The sequence below is a fragment of the Notothenia rossii genome (assembly GCF_949606895.1).
Source record: "Notothenia rossii genome assembly, chromosome: 6".
Taxonomy (NCBI): Eukaryota; Metazoa; Chordata; class Actinopteri; order Perciformes; family Nototheniidae; genus Notothenia; species Notothenia rossii.
In genome coordinates, this window is record NC_136909.1 from 12450489 (window position 1) to 12477406 (window position 26918).

Sequence of the window (26918 nt, forward strand, 5' to 3'; positions counted from 1 at the left end):
GTCTGTAAATCGTTGGATAATTTTTTTTAAACTAAATAAACTACCCAGTATGAACACTTGTATAGCCATTATTAAAAACATTCGTTCCTCAAGTTGTAAAAATGTGCTAATAACGTTATTCTGAGAGTTGTTTCCCTCTGCATTATGAACGCGCATCTAACCCACGGGACCGCGCCGCCCGGCACTTTCATGTGATGTGACATGTCACATCCATGGTCACATCCATGGTCACATCGTATGAATCAACAACTTTGACAGTTTGCTCCAAAAGGTAAGAGACGGAAACATATTGATTTTTGTAACCTGCCTCCTTAATGTCTGTATGTAATGTAACATGTTCTCATATAAAATAGTAAAATAATCCAAACTACTAAACAGCAACCGCTACTGTGGCTAAGCTAATGTTGGGTGTTTGCTCAGTAGTTTTCCATACTTTTCATAGTTAACCAAAATGCTAGAAATGTATGCATGCCAGCAGTTCAGCAATGTTAACTCTGTATGCATTAGCTAACTTTCTAGAAACCAGACTTTGAATTTATACTTCGTTTTATATATATATATATATTTTTTAAATCTATAAATGTGAGATGAAAAAACTAAAAATGACATATCTTTGTCACAACAAATGTCCAATGTAATGTGCCTACCATTGTAAACGACGATGCTTACAGAATCTTCAAGAACACATATTATTTTTAAAGAGGCGTGAAGAGCTAATCATTTGTACTTTATTTATAGATGAGAGAAATAGCCGGATCAACATCCAATCCAATCCTGAAGGAGAGTGGGCAGCCCACCATACTTGGACAAGGTGCTGTATAGTTCTTAAAAGCATTTGTATTCATTTTGTTTCAGTAATTTGTTGATTGCATACCCTTTAATTTCATATGTACCTTATTTTTACCTCTGATAAGTGAAATCAGTTGATTGTGACCTTATCACAAAAAGTCAGTGACTTAATCGTCATGAGTCATGCATTAATTAATGTAATATATAATCTTAATCCTTATAAAGTTTCATCATGATTCTATATACAATTATAGAGTTATATGTAATATAATATAAACATTAAACTTGTGTAGTCTTCCTAAAACAATATGACAACTCGCCTTTTTCTAAAAGATGATCACCAGTAACCACTTTTTTTTCCTTTTTCAATATATTTTATTCTATCTAGGTCCCAATGTGTGGATAATAGGGAGCAGCTACGTTTGACGTGGGGAAGAAAGAGCCAAACACAGAAGCAACCTGGGTCTCAATTGCCGTGTGTGGTGGTTTGGCAAGGGTGGTCTGAGGTGGAGGAACCTTCTTCCCTTTTTCTATCAGTCCTTGAGAGGAAGAACAGTCCCGGATGTCCTGCTCATCCACTGTGGCGGCAACGACCTTGGCAACATCAAAGGTGTGGAGCTTGTCACAGCGATGAAGCAGGATTTTGGATGCCTCAACAGGATATGTATATTTAACAAAAATAACTTTTAAATTTGACAGGGCAGTCCTCATTGTAAGGACTTACTCACACTATTTTTTTTAAATGTGTAATTGAATTAAACTGTTCACTCACATTCTGTGTTCTTCCTCTCTCTTAAACTTTAGTCCCCCTGTCTTGTTTCTCTCTTTCCCTCACTCATCTTAGTCCCCCTGTTTTGTTTCTCTCTTTCCCTCACTCATCTTCCCCAGCCTCACCCAGCTGTGGTGTGTCTGTTCTCTTTCTTCTCAATTTTGGATGTGGCCCAGGAGGAAGCGCAGCCACTTCAAGACACTGGTACGGGGCTGCGTGCTGACGACACGACCGTCATCGGCCAGATCACAGACGGCGACGAGACGGCGTACAGAGAGGAGGTCGAAAACCTGACATCTTGGTGCCAGGATAACAACCTCCATCTCAACGTAAGCTAAACCAAGGAGCTGATTGTGGATTGCAGGAAGCAGCAAAGAGAGGGACACGCCCCCATCGCCATCAATGGGACTACGGTGGAGGGAGTTAGCAGCTTCAGGTTCCTCGGGGTCCATCACGGACATGGCTGCATCACGGCCTGGTACGGCAGCTGCACCGCCCTTAATCGTAAGGCTTTACAGAGGGTGGTGAAAACTGCACAGCACATCACCAGGACGGAGCTGCCATCCATGGAGGATCTTTACTCCCAGCGGCTCAGGAAGAAAGCCCTCAGTTTATGTTTATGTTAGAAATATTTTGGCACATTTGTTCCTATTGCAGGATATTTAAGTTTCCCACGTACTTTTGAAATTAATAATAGTATGTTCATCTTGATGTTTAACTTGTAATATTTTAATCATCTTAGTTAGAAAGGCTGTTTCCACCCCAACCTCTGCTGCTGAATGATTTTATATATTGTTACTGAAAGTGCTTGTCTTTGACATTATAATGATTACACCAGAAAGTCACTCTTTGTGAGATGTATTTGTTCACATTTTTCCCAGCCACAAGATGATTTCATTCATTGGAGGCTCAAAGCTGGGTGAAGGTATTGATGCACGGATCAATGCAATCCTTTACAACAGCATTCCACTATGGTTGGGGATGTCTGTAAAAAAAGGAGAAACAATCTTAAACAAAACAAGTGTCTCACTATAGGGAAACAAACTGACAAAAACATATCAATTGGATCAGAATCAGAATACATTTACATTGTTACAGCAGAAAAGAGCCTAAGACAGCCTAATATTAATTAAAGTATGTATAAAAAAAAGTATTAAAGATTAAAAACAAGAAATTATATCAATGCATCCTCCCTAAGCTTTAATGACCTGAATGGATGAAACAATATTTATGCAATAGGCTCAGTTTAAAACTGTGCTGCAGTTGGGGCTCATTTGATATAGCTGGGATGAGGAGGCCAACATACAAATACACTGTTTTCATAAATTGTTGATACCTGTCCTCCAGAACTGAATCCATTGGTTCCACCCCTGAAGTGTCAACAGCATGAAGCTGATCTGCAAATCTGATGGCTTCCTCCAAACAGGCCAGTCCCTGTTTGGAGCGGAAATCCACCAACGCCAGTCGCTCCAGTTGGTCCACCAGGTCGGCAGGGAGATGCACAGGCTGTTAAAAAAGTTTGTTGCTTAAGAAATGTATGCATGACACATTCTTTCCCTAACATTTTAAGAATGTCTTTAACTGTTAGTAACCATTGAATAAAGTAATTGCCTCCATTAATCTTTTCTAATCAGCACACACTGCCATGACTCAAGCCCAATAACTCCACCTCTGGTAATCTCTGATGTTTTGTAATGTTGACAATATTGTGAGACTTTGTCCCTCAAAACTAAAGCCACACCTAAATATTATTTTCATAATCAATACAATTTATTATCTTGTAGATGTATTATGTTCTCTGTAAAATGTCAGAGCTCAGCTTTAGGACATCTTCTGTCTCATATTTTGGAGGCTAGAAAAAAATAACAGGAAAAATACATGTAAGGGTTTGTGATTGTGAGCTAAAATGCATCACCAATTGTGGGAAAATTACCTGTCCTCTATGTTCCTGTGTATTTCAGGTTTTTTATCACAGGTCCAGTGAGCCATATCTTCTACCAGCTGTGGAGGTGTGGATGCCCGCAACAGACCCGCTCTGCATAGTCAAACGTCTGCTACTGGATCGGCTTATTTTTGCCCCTGGCTTTCTGCTCATGTTCTACTTTGTTATGAACATCCTGGAGGTAGGTCATCTCAGAAACTGTCCTGCTTACCATCAGATTAAAGGAGCTCTGTAGTGATTTGAGATGCTCCAGCATTAAGTTGTGGGAACTACACAATTGCAGCAGCAGAGGGAGCAATTGGTTTTAGTATGGTTGAAGGAGAAACATTTCAGGATACACTTCCTGTCATGCAACATGAAAGCACATCTGCTTTGCAAAAAATATCATTGCTATGCTCGCAGTTCTTTTTCCCATTAATAATCTGATGTGTTCAAATGGCAAACTGCCCCTTTTAATATATGATTAATGCTTCAACCTACATTTTGACCACAGTATTTGGTCCAGTGTCTTCATGTTAATTTTGTAGTCAACACATGCTATATAGTTTTCATATAGACAAATGAAAGATAAATTAAATGACCATCCCATATTTTCTACCAGGCAAAAGGATGGAGAGACTTTGAAAGCAAGATGAGAGGAAGTTACTGGACTGCCTTGAAAATGAACTGGAAAGTGTGGACTCCCTTTCAGTTCGTCAATATCCACTTTGTGCCTGTCGAGATATGCCCTTCATTCATTGGCATCCTGTCATCAAACAAAAGATGAATCTCTTGTAATGGTTTCCCCCTTCCCTTCCTGTGTCTCTTTTTGCTTTCAGTTCCGAGTGCTGTTTGCCAACATGGTCGCCTTATTTCGGTACGCCTACCTTGCATCTGTGAGGAAATAAAGCTTCCCGACCTAACCTCACTTAACCAGAAGCTGTGGCTTTAACATCGGGCTGTTTCCTCTACTACCTTTTGACCTGTTTCTAAGATGGACACTAATTCTCACATACAGTTATTTGGATACACCTAAGAAACCTGTACAATGAGTTTAAGCCTTTATAACATACTGCTTTGGTAGGTTAGTACATTTGTAATGACAATATAATACATGTAAGTGTTTTTTTTTTACAGAGAACTGCTTACAGAAATGTGATACTGTAGTGAACATTGATTATGATATTGATCATAATGTTAATTTGAATCCAATGCTAAAGTGTGCCTTTCTGGTTACTTCGTATGGTTGTGGTCTGTACAGAGTGCAGCTCAACCCTGAGCTGAAGATTCAGTAAAGAACAGGAAATGAGAACAGACATGCAAGATTAATATCTTTATTATTTTTAGACAGTGTACATTTGATGTAGTCAGATTTGAAGTGTCATAATACAATTATAACATGAAGATGTGTTTATAACATATTTGTAAAGCCAAAACAAAGACATTTTTCTTTTTGGAATAATTTCTAATCGAGGAATGTATTAATGAGTGCAATTTAAATTTAAATAAATAAAAATATAAGCTAAATTATCTTAATTTTAAGACGAAATAAAGGAGTGTCCAGAAGTTTATTTTAACTGCCTCCTCTCAGACGCAGGTTCAGGGAGATGGTGCTATTCGCTCGGACGTTGTAGTCGGAGAGTTTCCCCTCGTTCATCTCTTTGCCCTCGTGGGTGAGCATCTGCTGGCTCACCGCGACCCCCTCTCCGGCTTCCACCCTGCTCTTGAAGTGGCTCACCGTCTCATCCGGTTCGATGTCATACTTGGTGTTTACCCCCTTCTCGTTTTGGAAGAACACCTGGATTAGGGCCGGCGGGATCAGATCCATGATGAAAGTGGCCTGAAAGATAGGTAAATACATTCAGAGGTGTATTCAATTTGAAGTAGAAGTACCAGAGTGTAGGAATACTTGTTTACAAGTAAAAGTCCTGCTCAAATTAAAGCACAAAGTATTAGCATAAAAATATACTGAAAGTGCCAAAATTAAAAGTACATATTATGCAGATTGGCCTATTTCAGAATAATATAAGTCACATGATTTGACTATATTTTATTGATACATTAAAGTGTTATCAAAGCTGGTAAAGGTGCAGCCTATTAAATAAATGGTGAATTTAATCCAGGTGTAACTAAAGTTTTATTTAAGTGTTGATATATCACACCATTAATGCAAATCTGCAAGGTAACTAAATGTAATAAATAAATGCAATAAATGTACACTATTTACCTTTACATTTTATAAGTACAAAGTAGCAAAACATTTAAATAAATAATTAAAAGTCCCTCATTAAAAATAAAGAAAAAAGTACAGTGAATATATTCTATACTTTACATGACTGGCATTAATGCAAATAAGTCCACTAGAAAAAAACCTTTTTTCTCCCAGAGAATAAAGTATCACGGTAAATTTCATGACAGATCTCATACAGAAAACTTCGTACCTTGAGATAAGTTTAGAAAAATCCTCCAGAAATCGTCGCTCTTCTTTTAACAGTGACAGGAATCGATGCTCGGAGCAGCTGACGCAGGCTTCTTCTCTCATCTATTTATATACAGTCTGCCCAGCTGATCGAGCCCGCCCCCTCCTTTATGATTCGTTTTCCCTTCCATGCCTTCTTCATTTTCGGTTTCTATTCTCCAAAAATGACCTGCAGTGTTTTGGACATTGTAAAGTGTACAAGGGCGTATTCATGTGTTAATAAAACCACTTTTCAAATATATTCAGTCAATTCAAGTTGGAAAGATTCTCTAACATATCTTATTTGATAAGAAAAAAGCCCTATGACTTATTTACATAACAAGCTTGAAATACACCCTTCATATTTCTTCTTATTAGGCAATCTGAGGCTTCTGTTGAAGGGATGAGCTGCTAACACTCACACGCATAATTGACCTACATTTGATTGATTTTGCTAACTTATAACTGAACTAATGAGGCAATATACTAAATATACGAAGGTTTGGGCCACTCAGTCTAGTGAGTGGCCCAAACCTTTGTATTATTTTTCTGTATGTGGCTCTCGGTGAAAAAAGTTTGACCCCCTGGTTCAAACCATAACAATAACAGTACTGAACTAAGACTAGACTGCACAGATAACCCAAAAGGTGAACGCCATAACTGTAGGAAATTTGTCTAAGATAAATTGCATGAAATTAAAGTAGATTATTTTGTGTAATTATTGCATCAGAGATGTATTTTTGGAAACTGTTGATAACATTTTTCTTTTTGTATGGTGTATTTGTTTTAACAATTGGAAATAATAAATAGTGTCTTCTCTTTTACTACACATTCAGGGTTTCCTTCTCCCTTACGCTTTAACATTGTTCTGTTATCTCTTTGGTTTTTCTAACTTTATACTTTACTAATGCAGGACGACTGTTCAGCATCGAGGGAACCCAGTTAGACATTTTTGGTTCTAAAAACATTCTGAGAATGTTACAGTCATTGTTCTAGGAAGGTTTTCAGCGGGAAGTTTTTGTTTGTTTCCCAGAACGTTCTTCTGAAAGGTAGGATAACGTTCTCTAAAAACATTCTTAAAATGTTTGGTGATAACATTGTTAGAACATTATGCCCTCCTATTCTTAAAACGTTTTCAAAGGGAAGTTTTTGTTTGGTTCCCAGAATGTTCTTCTGAAAGGTAGGATAACGCTCTCTAAAAACATTCTTAAAATGTTTGGTGATAACCTTCTTAAAATGTTTTTGATAACATTGTTAGAACATTATGCCCTACTATTCTTAAAACGTTTTCAGCAGAAGCTTTTATTTTGGTTCCCAGAATGTTCTTCTGAAAGGTAGGATAACGTTCTCTAAAAACATTCTTAAAATGTTTTTGATAACATTGTTAGAACATTATGCCCTACTGTTCTTAAAACGTTATCGCCAGAAGCTTTTATTTTGGTTCCCAGAATGTTCTTCTGAAAGGTAGGATAACGTTCTCTAAAAATATTCTTAAAATGTTTTTGATAACATTGTTAGAATATTATGCCCTACTGTTCTTAAAACATTTTCTGCTGCAAGTTAGATTTTTTATGTTGCCAGAATGTTATTATTTTAGAGAAGGATAACATGCTTTATGTTAAAGAAATTATGCAAATGTTCTATGGTAACAATTTACTAAAATATGTTTACATTATTTGAACATAAAGGCATAATATTCCTGTAATTGTTCAACTCAAAATTCCTGGGTAAGTGGACTGACCACTGTGGTCATTAGGATGATTATGATAGTTCACTTAACGATTGGAATTTGACTATTAACACATGTAAAAGGATGACTCGGAATCAGCTGGTGAAAGTAACATTTGTTTATTAGAAAAGGGGAGCTGGGAGTGGAGGTTGGTTATGGCGGCAGTGGGAAACAGTTGTTCCAGGGTGGAGAGGCTTGGCTGGTCTTAGGAGTGTGGAAGGCCTTGGATTCCTTCTGGGAGAGACACAAAAATCAGTGTGAGGCAAAAGCAGACAAAGTTGTCAAAGAATATGCTGGTAAAAAGCTAGAGCGGCACACAACAATTCGGCAGGGAATGAGTGCAGGCTGCAGGCTTTCATAGTGTGGCTGACGAGCAGGTTGCAGTTGTGGTTGATTGGAGATTTCTCCCAGCCGTGTAGAGCAGACCAGCAGGCAGGTGGGGGGAGAGAGAGACACACACAGTAGAAACAATCACATACAAACACTAACAGGGGTTTCAGGGACAGGCAGCTACAGTATAGTCGGTCCGTTCTTTTATATGTCGGTCTTTGGTTTTCTAAGTGTTATTCGATCCATATGACAATAGAGATATGTGCATAAACAACAAAAACACTTGGGGTATAATGTTCGAACAATGTTATCACCAAACATTTTAAGAATGTTTTTAGAGAACGTTATCCTACCTTTCAGAAGTACATTCTAGGAACCAAAATAAAACTTCTTGATGAAACCATTCCTAGAACAATGAATGGTAACATTCTCAAAATGTTTTTAGAACCAACAATGTCTAGCTGGGAACTCAGACCTACGCAAACATGCAATATCATGAATTACGTGCTTCTTTTTTCTAAAAAGGAAAATGTGGTGACATCAGATTTATTTTAAACATCCTTTTCAAACAAATGCAACAACTTTGTTTTTTAAAGCGCACTACAAATAAATCTGACGTTGACCATGTAACATTGAGGGAATGTTCTATAAAAGAACATCTTTAAAGTGTTACCCCAACAACGTCCAAAACACATCCTTAGAATGTTGGAGGCAAAACCTTCCACCTTTGTTAACATATCACATTAAAGGAACATTTTATAAAACACTTTGTCATCTCAGACCTCAATAACATACTGAAAACATTTTCAGAATGTTGCTTGGAGAATGTTCTTTATTTGTTATCATGTAATATTGAGGGAACGTTTTATAAAGAACATTTTTAATTTGTTACCTCAAGAGCGTCAAAAACACGTCCTTAGAATGTTGCAGGCAAAACGTCCCACATTTGTTAATCACATGAAAGGAACATTTTATAAAAAAACGTTCTGTCATCTCAGGCCTCAATAACATCCTCAAAACATCCTCTGAATTTTGCAGTTAAAACGTTATGTCTTAGTTAACCTTAAACCTTATAGGAACATTATTTGAACAAATAAACATCCTAAAAGGTTCTTTGAACATCAGATTAAAACATTTCTTTAAAACCTTGTTAGAACCAATAGGTAACGTTAGCCAAAGTTGTGAGAACGTTCCCCGATAGCTGGGAAAGCTCTGTTCATAGGTCAGAGCTTCATTGGCCCTCCTCTTGTGATAATTAGTTTGTATCTTAAATAATAATACACCACTTAAAATGAAGGCCTCACAACCTCCTTGTAAAGCTCAGGTGATCAGAGCCTTAATGGTATGTCCACACTGCGGCGTGCGTTGAAGCTTGCCGGCGGCCGTGTCTGAAACTCGACCAACAACCAATCACGTGAATCTCCCGCCCCGGACACACAAGCACATGGTTTGATTGGCTAAAGCTTGTACTGGCATATGATTCGATTGGCTGAAGCTTCCGTCGAAGCTTCAAAAGAAGAATATTGCTCTACTTTTGAAGAGAGCAACGCGAGCAAAGCGAAGCGACGGAACTACAATGCCCTAATGGCCCGTCCACACGGCGGTGTGCGTTGAAGCTTCAACGCTTCTGCCCATTCACTTTGAATGGGGTGACGTCACGCTTTGACGAACTGCCTTGTGGTTCCGTCGCTTCGCTTTGCTCGCTTCAAAAGTTGAGCAATGTTCTACTTTTGAAGCTTCGACGGAAGCGTCAGCCAATCGAATCATATGCCAGTACAAGCTCTAGCCTATCAAACAGCGTGCTTGTGTGTCCGGGGCGGGAGATTCATGTGATTGGTTGTTGGTGGAGTTTCAGACACGCCCGCCGGCAAGCTTCAACGCACGCTGCCGTGTGGACGCTGCGTGAGGCACATGATGATTCACAGATTAGATCATGTGTTGACAGGTCTGCCTAGTTTTTAAAAGGAAAGGGAAAATCCTTTCATCAGATAAAATCTAAATAACACGTCAGAGTCTATTTTTAGCCACACACAGTAAACCTAAAACAAACAAAACAAAAAGATAGAAAATATTTTTTATTACCAAAGTTAAATAACACTTGAATAAAAATAGGACACATGACAATCACTGTCACAATGTAAATCACAAGCCCTGTGCAACATTCCTTATCAATGTCCTATTAACACAGGTTGTCCAAACACTGCTGACTCACCATCTTGCTGACATGAAACCAAAACTAAGAAGAGAAGTAACCAAACTGCAGGTGTAAATGAAACAGAACAATAACAATAAAACAAATCTTAATGCAGGACCTTAAGGTTTTTATTTAACTTCCAAAATGTACTATTTGTAATAAATATCATAACTCTGAGTGTTTCAGTATGGTGGCCCTTTCCTCCCTCATTGGTAGAGGAATATTTCCTGTTGTGAAAAAAAAAAGAGTCAGTTAAGGATATTTACAGTTACAATCAAACAGGATGAAACTGATACATCATCCTTTAGTTTAAATTATTATACAGAGCATATAGAGAATAACTAAACAAATTGATGACACAACGCTCAGGGTATGATGCCTACAGTATTAACAGTATGAACAGTGTGAAATGAATAAGATATGTACAGGATAAAAAAGAGAGACAGTTGCAAAGATACAAACTGTAGATAAAAGCACAGGTATATACGTTAAGATGTGAACACACAGGGAGATTTATGCACTGAGGACGAGAGCAGAACAAGATAGAAAAAAGTTGAAATATGTTTAATTTGACTTTCATTGCAATTGTGATATATCTCACTATGTTGGAGGGAAAGGGGATTATTGCATCATTAATCTTATTGTCATTGAATAATATATGAAATTGATCATGCTGATTTATTTTTGCGAGGATCTGTACCTAACTAAGATTTCTTAAAGGTCCCCTATTATATGGTTTTTCATCAATATATTATAGTTCTCAGATACAAAACATGTCTCTGAAGTGTTTGGCTCCAAATACCAAACAGATCATTGTAGCATCCCATAATCCCCTCTGTTTCAGCCCTGTTTCAAAAGTGCTGATTCTCTGTCTGTTACTTTAGATTAAAATAAGGAGCCCCTCCCCACGCCCCTCTGAGAGATATTGAGGGGGGGATGTATGCATGACACATTCTTCCCACAATCTTTTTACGATGTCTTTAACTGTTAGTAACCATTGAATAAAGTAATTGCCTCCATAAATCATTTATAATCAGCACACACATGACTCATGCCCAATAACTCCACCTCTGGTAATCTCTGAAGTTTTGTAATGTTGACAATATTGTGAGATTTTGTCCCTCAAAACTAAAGCCACACCTAAATATTATTTTCATAATCAATTAATCCACTGATTATCTTGTAGATGTATTATGTTCTCTGTAAAATGTCAGAGCTCAGCTTTAGGACATCTTCTGCCTCAGATTTTGGAGGCAATAAAAAAGATCAAGACGGGAGCCCCGGTCGGTGAGATCGACCCGGCTGCAGCCGCACGATATGCAACCTTTGGGTGAAACCGTATATGGAAACAAAATTGAGGGTTGATGTGCTACATAACAGGAAAATACATGTAAGGGTTTTTGATTGTGAGCTAAAATTCATCACCATTACCTGTCCTCTATGTTCCTGTTTATTTCAGGTTTTTGATCACAGGTCCAGTGAGCCATATCTTCTACCAGCTGATGGAGGTGTGGATGCCCGCAACAGACCCGCTCTGCATAGTCAAACGTCTGCTACTGGATCGGCTTATTTTTGCCCCTGGCTTTCTGCTGATGTTCTACTTCGTTATGAACATCCTGGAGGTAGGACATCTCAGAAACTGTCCTGCTTACCATCAGATTAAAGGAGCTGTGTAGTGATTTGAGATGCTCCAGCATTAAGTTGTGGGAACTACACAATTTCAGCAGCAGAGGGAGCAATTGGTTTTAGTATGGTTGAAGGAGAAACATTTCAGGATACACTTCCTGTCATGCAACATGAAAGCATATTTTCAATAACCCAGTTAGTCACAACAGTGTTTTTGTTCAAATTTGTTTGCATTTTACAGGTTTAATGGAACTTCCTATTAAAGGTCTTTAAAGTTTTAAAGATCAGAGATTTAAAAAGCCCCTGAAATGACCTTCCTAGATCCGGATCAAACCCACCTTTTAATGAAAACCTGCAGAACTGATGTTAAACCCAACTGTTCTTCTCCTGCTAAATTTGATAAAACATGGCCAAACAGATCATTATTTCAGATAAAATAGTATTTATTAGTGAACAGATTTGTCAATACTTGGTTCTGATTGGCAACTGCTTTCTTCGATCTGTTATTTCTATACAGCAGACCTCTGCAATACAAAAAAGATCATTGCTATGCTCGCAGTTCTTTTTCTCATTACTAATCTGATATCTTAAAATGGCAAACTGCCCCTTTTAATATATGATTAAAACACTCATGCAATGCTTCAACCTACATTTTGACAACAGTATTTGGTCCAGTGTCTTCATGTTAATTGTGTAGTCAACACATGCTATGTAGTTTTCATATAGACAAATGAAAAATAAAATAAATTAAATGACCATCCCATCTTTTCTACCAGGCAAAAGGATGGAGAGACTTTGAAAGCAAGATGAGAGGAAGTTAATGGACTGCCTTGAAAATGAACTGGAAAGTGTGGACTCCCTTTCAGTTCGTCAATATCAACTTTGTGCATGTCGAGGTATGCCCTTCATTCATTGGTATCCTGTCATCAAACAAAAGATGAATCTCTTGTAATGGTTTTCCCCTTCCCTTCCTGTGTCTGTTTTTGCTTTCAGTTCCGAGTGCTGTTTGCCAACATGTTGCCTTATTTTGGTACGCCTACCTTCCATCTGAGTAAATAAAGCTTCCCGACCAAACCTCACTGAACCGGAAGCTGTGGCTTTAACATCGGGCTGTTTCCTCTACTACCTTTTGACCTGTTTCTAAGATGGACACTAATTCTTATTTGGATACACCTAAGAAACCTGTATAATGAGTTTAAGCCTTTATAAACTTATTATACAGGTACAGATACCATACTGCTTTGGTATGTTAGTACATTTGTAATGACAACATAATACATTCAAGTGTTTTTTTTACAGAGCACTGCTTACAGAAATGTGATACTGTAGTGAACATTATTATGATTTTGATCATAATGTCAATTTTAATCCAATGCTAAAGTGTGCCTTTCTTTCTTCGTATGGTTGTGGTCTGTACAGAGTGCAGCTCAACCCTGAGCTGAAGATTCAGTAAAGAACAGGAAATGAGAACAGACATGCAAGATTAAAATCTTTATTACAGTGTAACAGTAACAGTCTACATTTGATGTAGTCAGATTTTGAAATGTCATAATAAAGTTATAACATGAAGATGTGTTTATAACATATTTGTTAAGCCAAAACAAAGAAAGTTTTCTTTTTTGGAATGATTTCTAGTCGAGGAATGTATTAATGAGCGCAATTTAAATTTAAATAAATAAAAATGTAAGCTAAATGATCTTCATTTTAAGATGAAATAAAGGAATGTCCAGAAATGTCTTTTAACTGAAAGTGTCTTCAGCCTCCTCTCAGACGCAGCATCAGGAAGATGGTGCTATTCGCTCGGACGTTGTAGTCGTAGAGTTTCCCCTCGTTCATCTCTCTGCTCTCGTGGGTGAGCCTCTGCTGGTCCACCGGGACCCCCTCTCTGGCATGCACCCTGCTCTTGAAGTGGCTCACTGTCTCATCCGGTTTGATGTCATACGTGCTGCTCACCCCCTTCTCGTTTCTGAGGAACACCTGGATGATGGCCGGTGTGGTCACCAGCAGGTTCACCCTGGCCCCGGAGCGCAGGCCGTAGGACTCGAGGGTCGCACAGTCATTGTTGAGAGTTGTGCTGCAGCCGTTCTCAAAGACCAGCTTCTGGGACTCACATGAAATCCCTAGTTTCTGCTGGATGAGTATTTTCAGAGAGCCCACTGTGTCATGCGGGTGCACCCTCAGGGTGTGGGAGCTTCCATTCATCAGACTGATGGTTAGATCCATGATGAAAGTGGCCTGAAAGAGAGGTAAATACATTGAGAGGTGGAAGAAATACTAGGAGTGTGTACTTAATTAAAAGTAGAAGTACCAGAGTGTAGGAATGCTCTTTTACAAGTAAAAGTTGTGCATTCAAAATGTTACTCAAGTAAAAGTACAAAAGTATTAGCATACAAATATACTTAAAGTACTAAAGGTAAAAGTACATATTATGCAGATTGGCCTGTTTCAGAATAATATAAGTTACATGTTTTCATTATTATTTTATTGATACATTAAAGTGTTATCAAAGCTGGTAAAGGTGCAGACTATTAAATACATGTGAATACTGTAAGGTAACCATTACACACCATTAGTGCAGATCTGCAAGGTAACTAAATGTAATAAATACATGTAGTGGAGTAAAAGTACACTATTTACCTTTGAACTTTATTAGTACAAAGTAGCAAAACAGTTAAATAAATAACTACAAGTCCCTCATTAAAAAAAAGTACAGTGAATATATTCTATACTTTACATAACTAAATACATTAATACAAATAAGTCCACTAGAAAAAAACCTTTCCCCCCCCAGAGAATAAAGAATCGCGGTACATTTCATGACAGTGCTGATAAAGAAAACTTCGTACCTTGAGATAAGTTTAGAAAAATCCTCCAGAAATCGTCGCTCTTCTTTAAACAGTGACAGTAATCGTTTCTCCGGAGCAGCTGACGCAGGCTTCTTCTCTCCTCTGTTTATATAGTCTGCCCAGCTGATCGAGCCCGCCCCCTCGCTTAAGATTCGTTTTCCCTTCCATGCCTTCATCATTTTCGGTTTCTATTCTCCAAAAATGACCTGCAGTGTTTTGGACATTGTAAAGTGCACGAGGGCGTAGTCCCGGACTTTTTCCTTAACCTTAAAATTGTTTGCTAATTGAATAAACTTACGAATCCTGATAAACTAAAAGTGAGTCTTAGCAGTGGCGGAGCTAGGGGGTGGCTACTTGGGCTCAAGCCCCGGATGTTTTCTGAAAAGCCCCGAATGTTTCAAATACCTCATTCACACCAACGCAACTCCGGTTCAAGCTCCGTGCTAGAGCTTTTCAGGTTCAGAACCGGTTCTTCGGTTTAGCTCCGGCTCTTTTCACACTGCCCAGAGTCCGACTGGTGCTGCGTCATTGCGTCATCGTTTGTGTCATGATGTAACCGTTTGCGTCCCTGCTTCATAAAGCCAAACCGCGCTGAAACCCCTCACAGCTGACACCGACAACAACAACTGCGGTGTGAAGAGGAAAACCCGGTGCTTTTCAAGCTCCAGCTCCGAACCGGCCCTGAAACACCGTTGGTGTGAATGAGGTAAAAGAGAAACGTCCCGCGAGTAATGTGCAGTACCGGAGTCCAACACAGAGGCAGCAGCTGAAGGACAGTAGCCTGCGTAGTCAACAGTTAATGAACGTGCTCCAATAGCACCCCCCCCCCCCCCCCTTTACTAATGCAGGACGACTGTTCAGCATAGAGGGAAAAGCTCTGTTCATTCAGGTCTTTACCTGGCCCTCCTCCTGTGATTATTAGTTTGTATCTTAAATAATAATACAGAGTAAAACGTTTTCTTACACCACTTAAGATGAAAGGCTCACAACCCCCCTCTAAAGCTCAGGTGACCCCAACCTGGTGATCAAGGTTCAAGGCTTTTATTTGTCATATGTACATAGCTACAGTGTAGTTATGTCGATGAAAATCTTGGGTCACAGGCTCTTCCAACAGTGCAACACAATAAAACTGAAAAAACTGAAAAAGTAGTGTAAGTAATACGAAGAAAAAAAATAGTAGGGAAATAGTGCAATAAGAGTCTATATATACAAGTGATTGGATCAGAGCCGTAAGGCACGTTTATGATTCACAGATTATATCATGCACCGACAGGTCTAGTTTTTAAAAGGAAAGGGAGAATCCTTTCATCAGATAAAATCTACATATGTCAAGAGTATATTTTTAGCCACACACAGTAAGCCTAAAACAAACAAAACAAAAAGATAGAAAATATTTTTTATTACCCAAGTTAAACAACACATGAATAAAATCGGGACACATGACAATCACTGTCACAATGTAAATCACAAGCCCTGTGCAACATTCCTTATGAATTCCTCATAACACAGGTGTTCAAAACACTGCTGACTCACCATGTTGATGAAATGAAACCGAAACTAAGAAGAGAAGTAACCAAACTGCAGGGGTAAATGAAACTAAACAATAACAATAAAGTCAGGTTTTTATTTAACTTCCAAAATGTACTATTTGTAATAAATATCATAACTCTGAATGTTTTAGTATGGTGGCCCTTTCCTCCCTCGTTGGTAGAGGAATATTTCCTGTGGTGAAAAAAAAAAGAAGTCAGTTAAGGATATTTACAGTCACAATGAAACAGGAGGAAACTGATTCATCATCCTTTAGTTTAAATTATTATACAGAGCATATAGAGAATAACTAAACAAATTGATTACAAAACGCTCAGGGTATGATGCCTACAGTATTAACAGTATGAACAGTGTGAAATGAATAAGATATGTACAGGATAAAAAAAGAGAGACAGTTGCCAAGATACAAACTGTAGATAAAAGCACAAGAGACAGCAGTTAAGATGTGAATACACAGAGAGATTTATGCACTGAGGGCTAGAGCAGAACAATGTAGACATTTGTTTTTATTGCGTTTAATTTGACTGTCATTGCAAGTATGATATATCTCACTATGTTGGAGGGAATGGTGATTATTGCATCATTAATCTTATTTTCATTGAATAATATATGAAATTGATCATGCAGATTTATTTTGCGAGGATCTGTACCTAACTAAGATTTCTAAAGCCTTTAGAATCTGGTTAGTGAATCACAACACTGCTTAATAGAAAATGGTAACTTTACACACATTTAACTTCATCAAATATTGTGCCTTGTGCAATTTGGATATTGCACAAGTCCATATTCATATTTGGAAAAAACTCTGAATAGCTATTCAGCCATAGAGAAGCCAGTAGTACAAATGTATGGGAAGAGAATATAGTGCAGGCAAGTGTAGAGCAACCAATGACGCCTGGTTCAATTTCATTCCCATATACTCTTAATTATTTAAAACCAATGATTCAATCCGCTCTAATGTTTAAAAATACATGTATTCAGGTTTTTTTCTCACCTGGTGGTGCCACAAAATATTCTTCAACAGTGTGTTTGGAGAGCTGAAGCAGTTCTTCAGCACAGTCCCCTTCCGTCACTGCATCCTCCCTAAGGTTTAATGACCTGAATGGATGAAACAATATTCATGCAATAGGCTCAGTTTAAAACTGTGCTGCAGTTGGGGCTGATTTGATATAGCTGGGATGAGGAGGCCAACATACAAATACACTGTTTTCATAAATTGTTGAACCATACCTGTCCTCCAGAACTGAATCCATTGGTTCCACCCCTGAAGTGTCAACAGCATGAAGCTGATCTGCAAATCTGATGGCTTCCTCCAAACAGGCCAGTCCCTGTTTGGTGCGGAAATCCACCAACGCCAGTCGCTCCAGTTGGTCCACCAGGTCGGCAGGGATATGCACAGGCTGTCAATTAAAAGTCTGTTGCGTAAGAAATGTATGCATGACACATTCTTTCGACAATCTTTTAAGAATGTCTTTAACTGTTAGTAACCATTGAATAAAGTAATTGCCTCCATTCATAATTTCTAATCAGCACACACTGCCATGACTCATGCCCAATAACTCTACCTTTGGTAATCTCTGAAGTTTTTTAATTTTGACAATATTGTGAGATTTTGTCCCTCAAAACTAAAGCCACACCTACATTTTATTTTCATAATCAATTAATCTACTTATTATCTTGTGGATGTATTCCTTTCTCTGTAAAATGTAAGATAATAAGAAAATATGTCTATCCCAGTTTTTTAAAGCCTAAATTGGTGTCTTTAAATTTCTGGTTTTGTCAGTACCAAAACAAAAGATGCACAGTTTAATATTAACATATTTTATTATTTAATATCAAACAGAGAAAAGTAAGCAATCTACATAATTCAGAGGCTTAAAAAACAGCATTTGTATTTGTTTGTCTGCTACAGAAAATACTAAGTAGTAGATTATTTTTTGTCAATTTACTCATTATTGAAGCACTACTCAAAATATACCACCTCCCTTCAAAAAAAGGAAATTACATTCTTTAACAAAAGATAATTGTGGAGATATCAACCGGTGAAATCCATTTGATATTTCAAACCTTTCTTAAGCCTCATGATAATAACAGATACACCTTTTTATACCTTGTTGTCAGCAACAAGAACTGGGGATTTAGTCCCTCATCGAATATATTTGAGAATAACAATTGTTTAAGACGCTTTTAACTAAATACCTACAATCTAACATGAATTTCAGAGCATTAGTTCACACAGCATGTCTTTATGCTAGTAATGTATATTTTTCAACTAGACACGAGGACCCTACCGGGGGAAGTTGGTCCTCTGGTACTGGTTCCCATGTTGCAGCCTCTGGTACCTAGAAGAGACACCCAGGTTACAGTTTCAAGTCTTTTATTGTCATGTGTGCATAGCTACAGTGTAGTTATGACAATGAAAATCTTAGGTCACAGGCTCCTCCAACAGTGCAACACAATACAACAGATAAAATAGTACTTTTAAAGCTGCAAAGTCTTTGTTTTGCATTGGGTGCTGATTGCACGGACTGCAAGTTAAATCAAAAATCATTGACATTTCATTTTACCCTGGAGTTAAGTGGTCGAGAGCTCAACAGTCGCGTTAAATGTGTGTTGTGGCTCTGCAGGAAGATTTTCCTTCTTCTGTGGAAGATCTCCTCGTTTGTTATTGAGTATCCATCGTTAGCTAACAGGTTACATGAATTAAGTGACACGCCACGACAGGAGCGTTTCACAGCGAGACTTACCACCGACATGTTCTGAATAATAAGGTAGTGAGATATGCCCGAGAAGTATATCAAAGTTGTCACATTTTCTGGGTAATAAATAACTAAACAGGAAGGTCAGTACTGAGGTCTAAACTAGCACATGTAGCTAACGACCTGCTGTGGCTAACGTTAGCTCACGGGATGTTGTGGGACTAGGGGAAGCGAGAGGGTACTTCCACTTCCTTCTTTCTTTTGGATTATATAGCCCAAACAAAAACACACTGCAATAAAGTGCTGGCGTCCTAAATGTTAAATAATGTTGTTATATTCATTTCACCTTTAACAGTGACTCGTGTAAAGTACAACACATCAGAAATATATATCGATAGATTTATAAACCGACGCTTCATAGCCAGATATGAGTTGTCGTTGTTGACACATCCGTACTATTGTAAAAACGTCATATTAATAATTTACATTATAGTTTATCATTTGAAATGTTAAGTAATAATTAAATGGAGATATAACTCTGATAGCAGACAACGCTTAGCGACAAATATTTGTATATTAACACATTTATATATGAGTATGTCATTTCTACACTCCTGAGCGCCCGGATAGCTCAGTCGGTAGAGCATCAGACTTTTAATCTGAGGGTCTAGGGTTCAAGTCCCTATTCGGGCGGAAGATTTTTAATTTCTGATCCACAGCACACAGGCATATTTACAATCTTTCCAGCCCGGTCATTATTTAAGCAGCAGGGTTCCCCTCAGCAAGTATTATAATAACTGATAATAGATGATGCGCCTATTGATGCAAATCCACCTCCCCGGTTTATGATGTTTAATCGTTTCAACTGAGCCAAAGTGTTTTTTATATTGAATGTATTTAAGAACGAATATATAAGAGCAATAACAAACTTTACATACTGTATTAACATGTAAGTATATTCATTTTGCTTTGTTTTTCTGTGGTATATATTTTTTTAGGAGAATTGAGGTGAGATAAAGTGGGGAATAGGTTGCATCTTTTGCAATGAATTTGTTCTATATGAGTACTGCAGGGGACTACTTTTGACTTGTTGCTATCATATCAATGAACAAAGAAACACATTAAACTAGACCCGGCGAGAGTGTATGTTTCTTATACTGTATATTTTTGATCTGAGGGTCCAGCCAATGTCTGTTTTGATTTTTTTTTTAGCCATGAGCTGCCTTAAGCACTTCAGCCAATGTTCCCCTATAGGTCGAATAAAACACACAAGATGTTTTGGAAAAATAGTTATGATTCCATTTTTATTGTTTTATTATAAGAACATATACCATTTAATTTTAATTTAATCCTATATATATATATATAGGAACTCTTAGTATAGAATTTGATTGTTTTTCAATACACATTTAGAACTGGCCACAAAATAAAAATATCAGCTTTAACAACAAAGCAGCATCTGAATGAAAAAACAAATAAATAATGATTTACTTAATCAATGTTACAATAAAGGTTTTCTGACAGCAGTTAGCGTTCACAAACAAACACCTATTTTAAAAGCAGTTCATCTTACCATATTCATGAAACAACACCCGAAGAGCAACAGAGTGATGTTCTAGGCAATGAATGTTGGTATTTGAGACCAATATTAGTATTAATTACGGAGGTAAAAGCATATATATGTTTTCTTCACAAGACCCAAATCTGCCAAAACATCAACACCGTTTCACGCAACTTAATCTGTACTTTAAATGTTCATCTCTGTCTAATCTGTCTCACACTAAATCATCTGATTAACGTTGCACAGCAAAACCTTTCATTTGGTAACTGTGACTAAATATTTAATCGTCTCATCATATCGTCCCAATTCATGATCATATTCAAGCTGAGGCTAACATTCAAAGAACAGGTGACAGACAACACAAGACAAAAATCAAGGTGAGTAAACGGCACAATTTACAAAATGAAAAAATGGTTCACTGGATAATAAAAAATAACGGAAGAGGCTAACAAATCAGGCTTGTTGCTTTATATAAATCTCTGCCCAGACATCCATAGGTCACTTCAATATTAGGTTATGCTTTGACATAATATAATCCTCATAATTAAAAACACTTTTTTCTCTCATTACAGTACAATTCACACTTAACAAATAAAGACAATATTTGGCAGACGAGGCAGTTCAACAAAAACATTAAAAATACTGTTGGAAGCTAACTCACTGACATGGTGCTAAAAGTTAAATGATACATAATAAGTAACATGTTGGACTAAAAGCCAGTCATTTACTTTTGGGTTGTTGATTTAAATCAAATTAAAAGTCTGCTGACATTCTTCATTCATTAAGGGACAGGTATATGGAGGTTACTTACTGATAGGCTTGATTTTGTAGACTTTGACTATTAAAATATCTATCATAATCTGTTATAACAATGCTTTAATCTCACAAATATACTCTCTGGTGGAATTCAGCTCTGTGTTTTTGGTTTGAAAGGTGGAACTTAAACCATAATTATCTCAAAATATTAAGTGCACTCTGATTAAGATTTACACTTACGGTATTTCTCACAAAAATATTTTTAAATGAAAAAAATGCTTTTTCAAATACATCTGTTTTCACTTGAACATACTGACAAATATGTAGCATAATTTACAGATACAGCTGTTGACAACAAGAACAACATTGTGGATACAGTCAAAAAGGCTCATAGCAGCATACCGTGATTGTAAAGGCTTAGTGTGTGTGTGTGTGTGTGTGTGTGTGTGTGTGTGTGTGTGTGTGTGTGTGTGTGTGTGTGTGTGTGTGTGTGTGTGTGTGTGTGTGTGTGTGTGTGTGTGTGTGTGTGTGTGTGTGTGTGTGTGTTCTCAGATGTGTTTTCTTCTTGTGCTGCTACAGCCGTTCACACTTTACTTGGAAGGAGAAAGAAGACAGAGAACCCAATCACTTGTTCTCTATCAGAATCTGCACCTTGCAAACCAGGTCTCTGGCCATGGTCAAAATCTGCTTCGTGTTGTGGTGCTCAGCCATTTCTGAAAGACAAAGAAACACAATTCATGTATTGTTTGAAAACCAGAAGAAGGATACTTATGGAAATACCTTTTCTTAAATGTCTGGGTAACAGGTGTGTCACAGCTAATTTGTAAATCATCCTAGTTTCATTAAAAAAAATTTTTTTAGCAACCAGTGACATAGGCTCAACAGTGAAGCATCAGTTTCCAGTGGATTACAATTAAATGATTATTCTAGTTATTTAGTATTGCTATTTTATTAAGTTTAAGCTTGGTTCCAGACCTATACATTGCTGTTTAATTCACCTGTTTCCCTGGTGGTAAAAACAACCAACCTATCACAGCTCTTTATTTGACAAATCTTAATCAGGACTCAGGTCCAGTGTCAGGTTTATAATACTTGGGACTTGTAGAGAAGATATGTTAAAAGAATGGACAACATCGGTGCAGCAGATGGCGACATTGAGTATTCAGACTTTAGGTCCCTATTGTGAGTCTAGCTCTCACAATGATGGTTCCTACAATTCCCATAATGCAACTAAAAATATATTAGTTGCACAAGGGCCAAATGGTAAATAATCATTTTCAAATTCCCTGCTACAAGGTTCCATTGGAGGATTTACTTTATCATTTTTTATTTACAACCTCAATGACATCCCTTAGGTTATTAACTAAGCCTTCACAGAGCTGCTTCAAAGCCAAGGACCAAATTATAAAACTGTTTTGGTAGTGATTGTTTGTCAACCATCTCAGCTGTAAAGAGCCATATTTTACCATTGAAGAACTTAATGATTTCAGTGAAGTCCATGTTGTTCTCCAGGATGATGTCCCTGTAGATCTCCACCAGCGCCAGAGCAATGAAAAGCACAAAGTGGCTAGAAGAGGCATACTTGGCGGCCCAGATAGTTTCCCACACTGCAAACACGTCATCGTACACCAGCTCTGGAAGACAAATCACAAAAAGAGACGAGAGTCGGACCACATTTTGTATTTGAAGGCTCCGATGGGAGTTTGCAGGAAGTGGCGTTATCAGTGGAGAAAGATAGGAGTGGAAGCAGGTGTGAGAGGAAAGGTTTACTCAGATAGCAAGGTGACAAAAAGTCTTTTTTTTTTAATAAAGCCTGCCGCTGCAACACACAGCAATTATTTCATAAGCAACTCCCAGGAAGGGCTTCCAAAACATATAGCTGACCACCAAATACTTTCCAAGGCTAGATAACTAAATGTCTTGTTAGCAAGCTGCAGAGGTGTTTGGCCTTTTATCCAGCAACAGGGCTTAAAGAGGAGGGCATTTCTCTCTCCTCTAATTGGCTCAAACCCTTTCACACCACTTTACCTCGCTTGAAGTCTAGGAGAAACCAGCGGTAGCAGAAGTAGAAGTGGGTATAGTCTCCGTTCTGGTGCATTAGCTCAAACATCTCAGAATCCAGGATCTACGCAGAGAGGGGATCAGAAAATGCAAAGGAAAGGTGTAAAAAAGTGTGACGTTTGTTGGTAATGAATGCATTTATTAATACCTGTTGGATTTGAAAGGTCACCTGAATAAGAGAGCGCATGTTGGCAAAGTGGGTATCCATAGCTCCTCCGTGGGGGAAGTTTTGATTCATTCTCTTCATGAGCTCAGTGAAACAGCTGAAGGCCATGGCCTCTGATAGCAGGAAACAGAGAGAGGAAGCAGGAGTGAGAACGTGTGTGGGCAAACTGTCCTCTGTTGTTCCATCAATAATTGTAAAAATACACCAAATGTCAGAGAAGAGAGGTGATTCAGTGTTGACTCACCGTCATCCAGGATGACAAGAAGTGGAGCCAGCAGATCACACATGCCCTGCACGTAGCCGATGTCCAGGTGCCTCCAGATGTAGCTGTTAATATACAATCGAGAGAAGTGAACGCTTTTTATCTGCCACTCATCCGCTGAGTCACCCTCTGATCAGGATTGAGAGGTATTCACACATTTACCAACTCAATGGACGTTTTTACAGCTGAAGACTTTTTAGGTCAACTTTTTAGTAGCGACAACCCTCTTTCAATCTTTATAATTAGTATTATTTATTTGTATATGGTTTTATTGAGGTATTTATTTTATAGGTCTTAATTTATGTTTATTTATTTTATAGTTTTATTAGCAGTCTTTTAATCTTTATTATTCATATTGTTTTATTTATTTTGTTTAAATATTGTATTAAATTATTTTGTGTTAATTCTGCCTTTATTTAACAGAGGGATCATTATTATTTTATTGTATTTCCTTTGACTTATCACACCTTTTACCTCCTTGTGTTCCTTGCACTGTTATATAATCTTGTTATGCTGCATGTGTTCGTGCGTAAAGGTTTAGACGTTTGACCTGAAGTTCATTTCTTGTTTTTTGTTTTAATTTGTGATCCGTGCCATGTTGGGAAAGCACTTTGAGCTGCACCTGGTGTATAAAAAGTGTGTTTTCGACGCTGTTTTATCACCATTTATCAAGGCGACTACTGCAAAATGATTAAGCTTTTCTAACGGGCTTTTGTTTGGGCCGAATAAGCTGGCATATACATTTTTCTGTTTTCTTTCTTGCATTTCCTTTCAAATCCTCAGAAAAAACCAAAACCAAAAAGGTGTGGTATTATTCTGTCCCTCTCATCTTTCTGACTTCAGTGACTATCATTTTGCAATCTGCCCCAAAACGTTTGTACCTACTAAAGACTTAAATCTTTAAAAAGTTATAAATTGTTTAAAAGGCTACGTAATTTCTTGAAACAGCCAGGCACTTTAGATTTGAGTGAATGTTACTCAAAATGAGAAAATCATGCATTTGTCGTAGACTATTTTCAGCTGTGAATTGAAACACATTTGGTTCTCTAGACAAATTACCAGCAGGAAAGTATGTGATGAATGGACACAAAATAAATGGTTATTATTATAACACCAACACTCATTAGCACATTTACATTCATACCGCCAGCCTTAAAATGTAGATAAGCCATTTTCAGTAGATACTAAGAAGGATGAAATCAGCATGTCTGTATTCTTTAACATCCTGATGCTGTGAGTGTTTTACCTGCACATGATGTTGCGCAGCTTCTCCAGGTTGGCGGGAGTGAAGTACCAATAGTTTCGGTCACAGCGCTGGACATCCTTTTCAATCCGGTGCAGATTTAATGTATACAAGTCCAAAAGCTCTTGCTGAAACAAACAACACAAAAAATACATTAAATAAGCTCAACAACAACAACAACACATAGAAAGGTTTTTTTTTTTTACATTTGAAAATCTGATTCATACAGTGAAGGGACTCCCAGACTCTTGGGAGGGCGCTTCATTCTTAGGGTCTCCAGGTCCAGGCGGAGAGACAAAGTTAGGGTAGAGGTTCACCCCCTGTGGCTCCTCTGCAGTGGGCTTTCCCTGCTCGTCCTCCTGGCCGGGCTCCAGGTGGGGGGCTGCTTCACAACGCCCCTTCCTGCTCCAAGGCACCATGGAAACGTTGGCTTTAGGGATGTCCTCCATCTCTATGGCGGAGGGCGACTCGTCAGATTCAGTCATGACCCGAGCCTCGTCTTTCTGAGAGGAAAAGTAGGCCTCTCTGGCTGTCGAGTCTACTGGGAAAATCAGGTTCTTCTCAACCACGGGGTCCACTGGATGAACAGATACATTTTCTTTCTTTTCTTCCAACACAAACTCTTGTGGTTTACTCTTCTTTGATTCATCCATTTCCTTTGTTTTTTCCACATCTGTTTCTGCTATATTCTTAATCTCTGTCTTTCCCTCAGCATTTAATTCTGCTTCTTCAGTCAGACTTTGCTCAACAAGTTCTCCTTTAGATTTGATGGCAGCAGCTGGTGATACCATCGTATCTGGCCCTTCTTTCTCCGTTTCCCCTTCAATTCCTTTAAGTGCATCTTTATCTTCACTTTCTGGCTTCTCTGTTTGAATTTCTCCAGACTCATCAGCGGCCTCTTGGGTTTTGGCTTGCACACTTGTCACTTCCTTGGCATTCGACAGCTCCTCAGTCTTGATGTTTTCTTCAGTTCTGGTCACATGTCCTCTCTCCTTCTCCTCTTCCTCCTGGTTGTTCTTCACACTACCTTTCTTCTCTGTGAGACCTTCACTGTCTGCCGGTTTGACTGGGCTCTGCGGTGCCTGAGGGATGGCGGCAGGTTTTGGGGTAGCATCAGGTGCAGCGCTGTCCTCTGTGAGGGAGCCATCCGACAGGCCGGAGGTGACGGAGAAGTTGCGGGAAGAAGGATGTCCGGAGTCGGGAGAGCTCGTCCCGTTCTGCAGAGCCCCGTTGGGTATCTTTGGCACCTGTTTGGCCTCTTCGCTCTTGGGCTCCGTCTCGATCGGGTCAACCTCCTCCACGGACTCAAACACCTGAAAGAACAAGCCAAAGGGAAGCAGGCTACTCCAGGGGAAGGGGTGGGAGGATGTGAAGAACTAGCAAGGGAAAAATGCAGGGATGTTGAAAAGGGTTGAGATCACATGCATTACTTTAGGATCCGGATACAAGAAGTCTAAACACCATTTCAGTCTTTGAAAGGCCCTTTTTAGAAGACCATCTACACAGGCTGCTATCTGGTGAGTGAGTCATACCTGTGTGCTGCTGCTGGAGTCACTCTGCAGGCGAGCCAGACTCTGCCTGTCTGAGCTCTGGGAGGACTGGGACTGGGTAATAAAGATAAGGAGAAAATAAGGAGCCACTCCCCACGCCCCTCTGAGAGATATTTGGTTAGAAAGAACACAATGGTGCTCTAGGAGGAGATTCAGGTGATAAGGGGGGGGGGGTTACCTTGGTTGGTGATTGGTTAATGGGTACAAGAGCCAAAAAATCGGTATGACATCATAAAGTGGCCAAAATCTGATCAGCTCATTTTCAGACAGGTTTTATATAAATGGATCAGGACAAAAAGAGAGAGAATCTTTGTTCCTGAAACTTTCAGAATGTCTTTACACAGAGGGGACACATGTTGATGTATAAAAGACATGAACAAGTGGATTTTGCATAATAGGTGACCTTTAAA

The 26918-nt window shown here is 38.4% G+C and overlaps 3 protein-coding genes, 1 long non-coding RNA gene and 1 pseudogene across 12 annotated transcripts in view; 1 reads left to right on the plus strand and 4 right to left on the minus strand.

Annotated features, from left to right (window-relative positions):
- Window positions 1-1527: 1527 nt before the first annotated feature.
- On the plus strand, window positions 1528-12970 carry LOC307042369 (peroxisomal membrane protein 2-like; annotated as a pseudogene). Its single transcript, XR_013810671.1, has 6 exons — window positions 1528-1887; window positions 2906-3075; window positions 3520-3533; window positions 11664-11812; window positions 12593-12712; window positions 12810-12970. The product of XR_013810671.1 is annotated as a peroxisomal membrane protein 2-like (transcript).
- On the minus strand, window positions 4800-6409 carry LOC307042377. Its single transcript, XR_013809088.1, has 2 exons — window positions 5921-6409; window positions 4800-5319 (listed from the first exon to the last, which is right to left on the minus strand). It is a non-coding gene; the product is annotated as an uncharacterized lncRNA (long non-coding RNA).
- Window positions 12971-13294: 324 nt separating the features above from the next.
- LOC307042370 (polyubiquitin-like) lies at window positions 13295-14782 on the minus strand. Its single transcript, XM_079686224.1, has 2 exons — window positions 14663-14782; window positions 13295-14051 (listed from the first exon to the last, which is right to left on the minus strand). Exon 2 carries the CDS (start codon window positions 14037-14039, stop codon window positions 13572-13574), a length of 468 nt encoding a protein of 155 aa, XP_079542350.1. The 5' UTR covers window positions 14040-14051; window positions 14663-14782; the 3' UTR covers window positions 13295-13571.
- A 1264-nt stretch (window positions 14783-16046) lies between these two features.
- On the minus strand, window positions 16047-19152 carry gatc (glutamyl-tRNA amidotransferase subunit C). Its single transcript, XM_079686217.1, has 5 exons — window positions 18778-19152; window positions 18502-18552; window positions 17441-17610; window positions 17205-17308; window positions 16047-16384 (listed from the first exon to the last, which is right to left on the minus strand). Exons 1-5 carry the CDS (start codon window positions 18964-18966, stop codon window positions 16323-16325), a joined length of 576 nt encoding a protein of 191 aa, XP_079542343.1. The 5' UTR covers window positions 18967-19152; the 3' UTR covers window positions 16047-16322.
- Window positions 19153-20185: 1033 nt separating this feature from the next.
- Window positions 20186-26918, minus strand: part of sgsm1a (small G protein signaling modulator 1a) — a 28779-nt gene continuing 22046 nt past the window's right edge. For 4 of the 8 annotated variants that reach the window (XM_079686175.1, XM_079686172.1, XM_079686171.1 and 1 more), the window contains 8 exons: window positions 26491-26562; window positions 25186-26334; window positions 24962-25086; window positions 23698-23780; window positions 23457-23566; window positions 23255-23351; window positions 22693-22860; window positions 20186-21939 (listed from right to left, as the gene is read on the minus strand). In XM_079686175.1, coding sequence (XP_079542301.1) covers window positions 21851-21939; window positions 22693-22860; window positions 23255-23351; window positions 23457-23566; window positions 23698-23780; window positions 24962-25086; window positions 25186-26334; window positions 26491-26562 — 1893 coding nt within the window. In that variant the 3' untranslated portion in view covers window positions 20186-21850. The remainder of the gene's footprint in view (window positions 21940-22692; window positions 22861-23254; window positions 23352-23456; window positions 23567-23697; window positions 23781-24961; window positions 25087-25185; window positions 26335-26490; window positions 26563-26918) is intronic. The other 4 variants (XM_079686176.1, XM_079686173.1, XM_079686178.1 and 1 more) reach the window with 2 other exon arrangements.

What these genes read in the sequence shown, in the direction of transcription:
- LOC307042370 (XM_079686224.1), bottom strand. Translation starts at nt 14,039, where the DNA reads ATGGATCTAACCATCAGTCTGATGAATGGAAGCTCCCACACCCTGAGG.
- gatc (XM_079686217.1), bottom strand. Translation starts at nt 18,966, where the DNA reads ATGTCGGTGGTAAGTCTCGCTGTGAAACGCTCCTGTCGTGGCGTGTCA. An exon ending in CTCGACCACTTAACTCCAGG is followed by an intron (nt 18,553 to 18,777) that starts GTAAAATGAAAT and finishes TGTCTCTTCTAG; the next exon opens with GTACCAGAGGCTGCAACATG. An exon ending in ATATTTTGTGGCACCACCAG is followed by an intron (nt 16,385 to 17,204) that starts GTGAGAAAAAAA and finishes TTTTCACCACAG; the next exon opens with GAAATATTCCTCTACCAACG.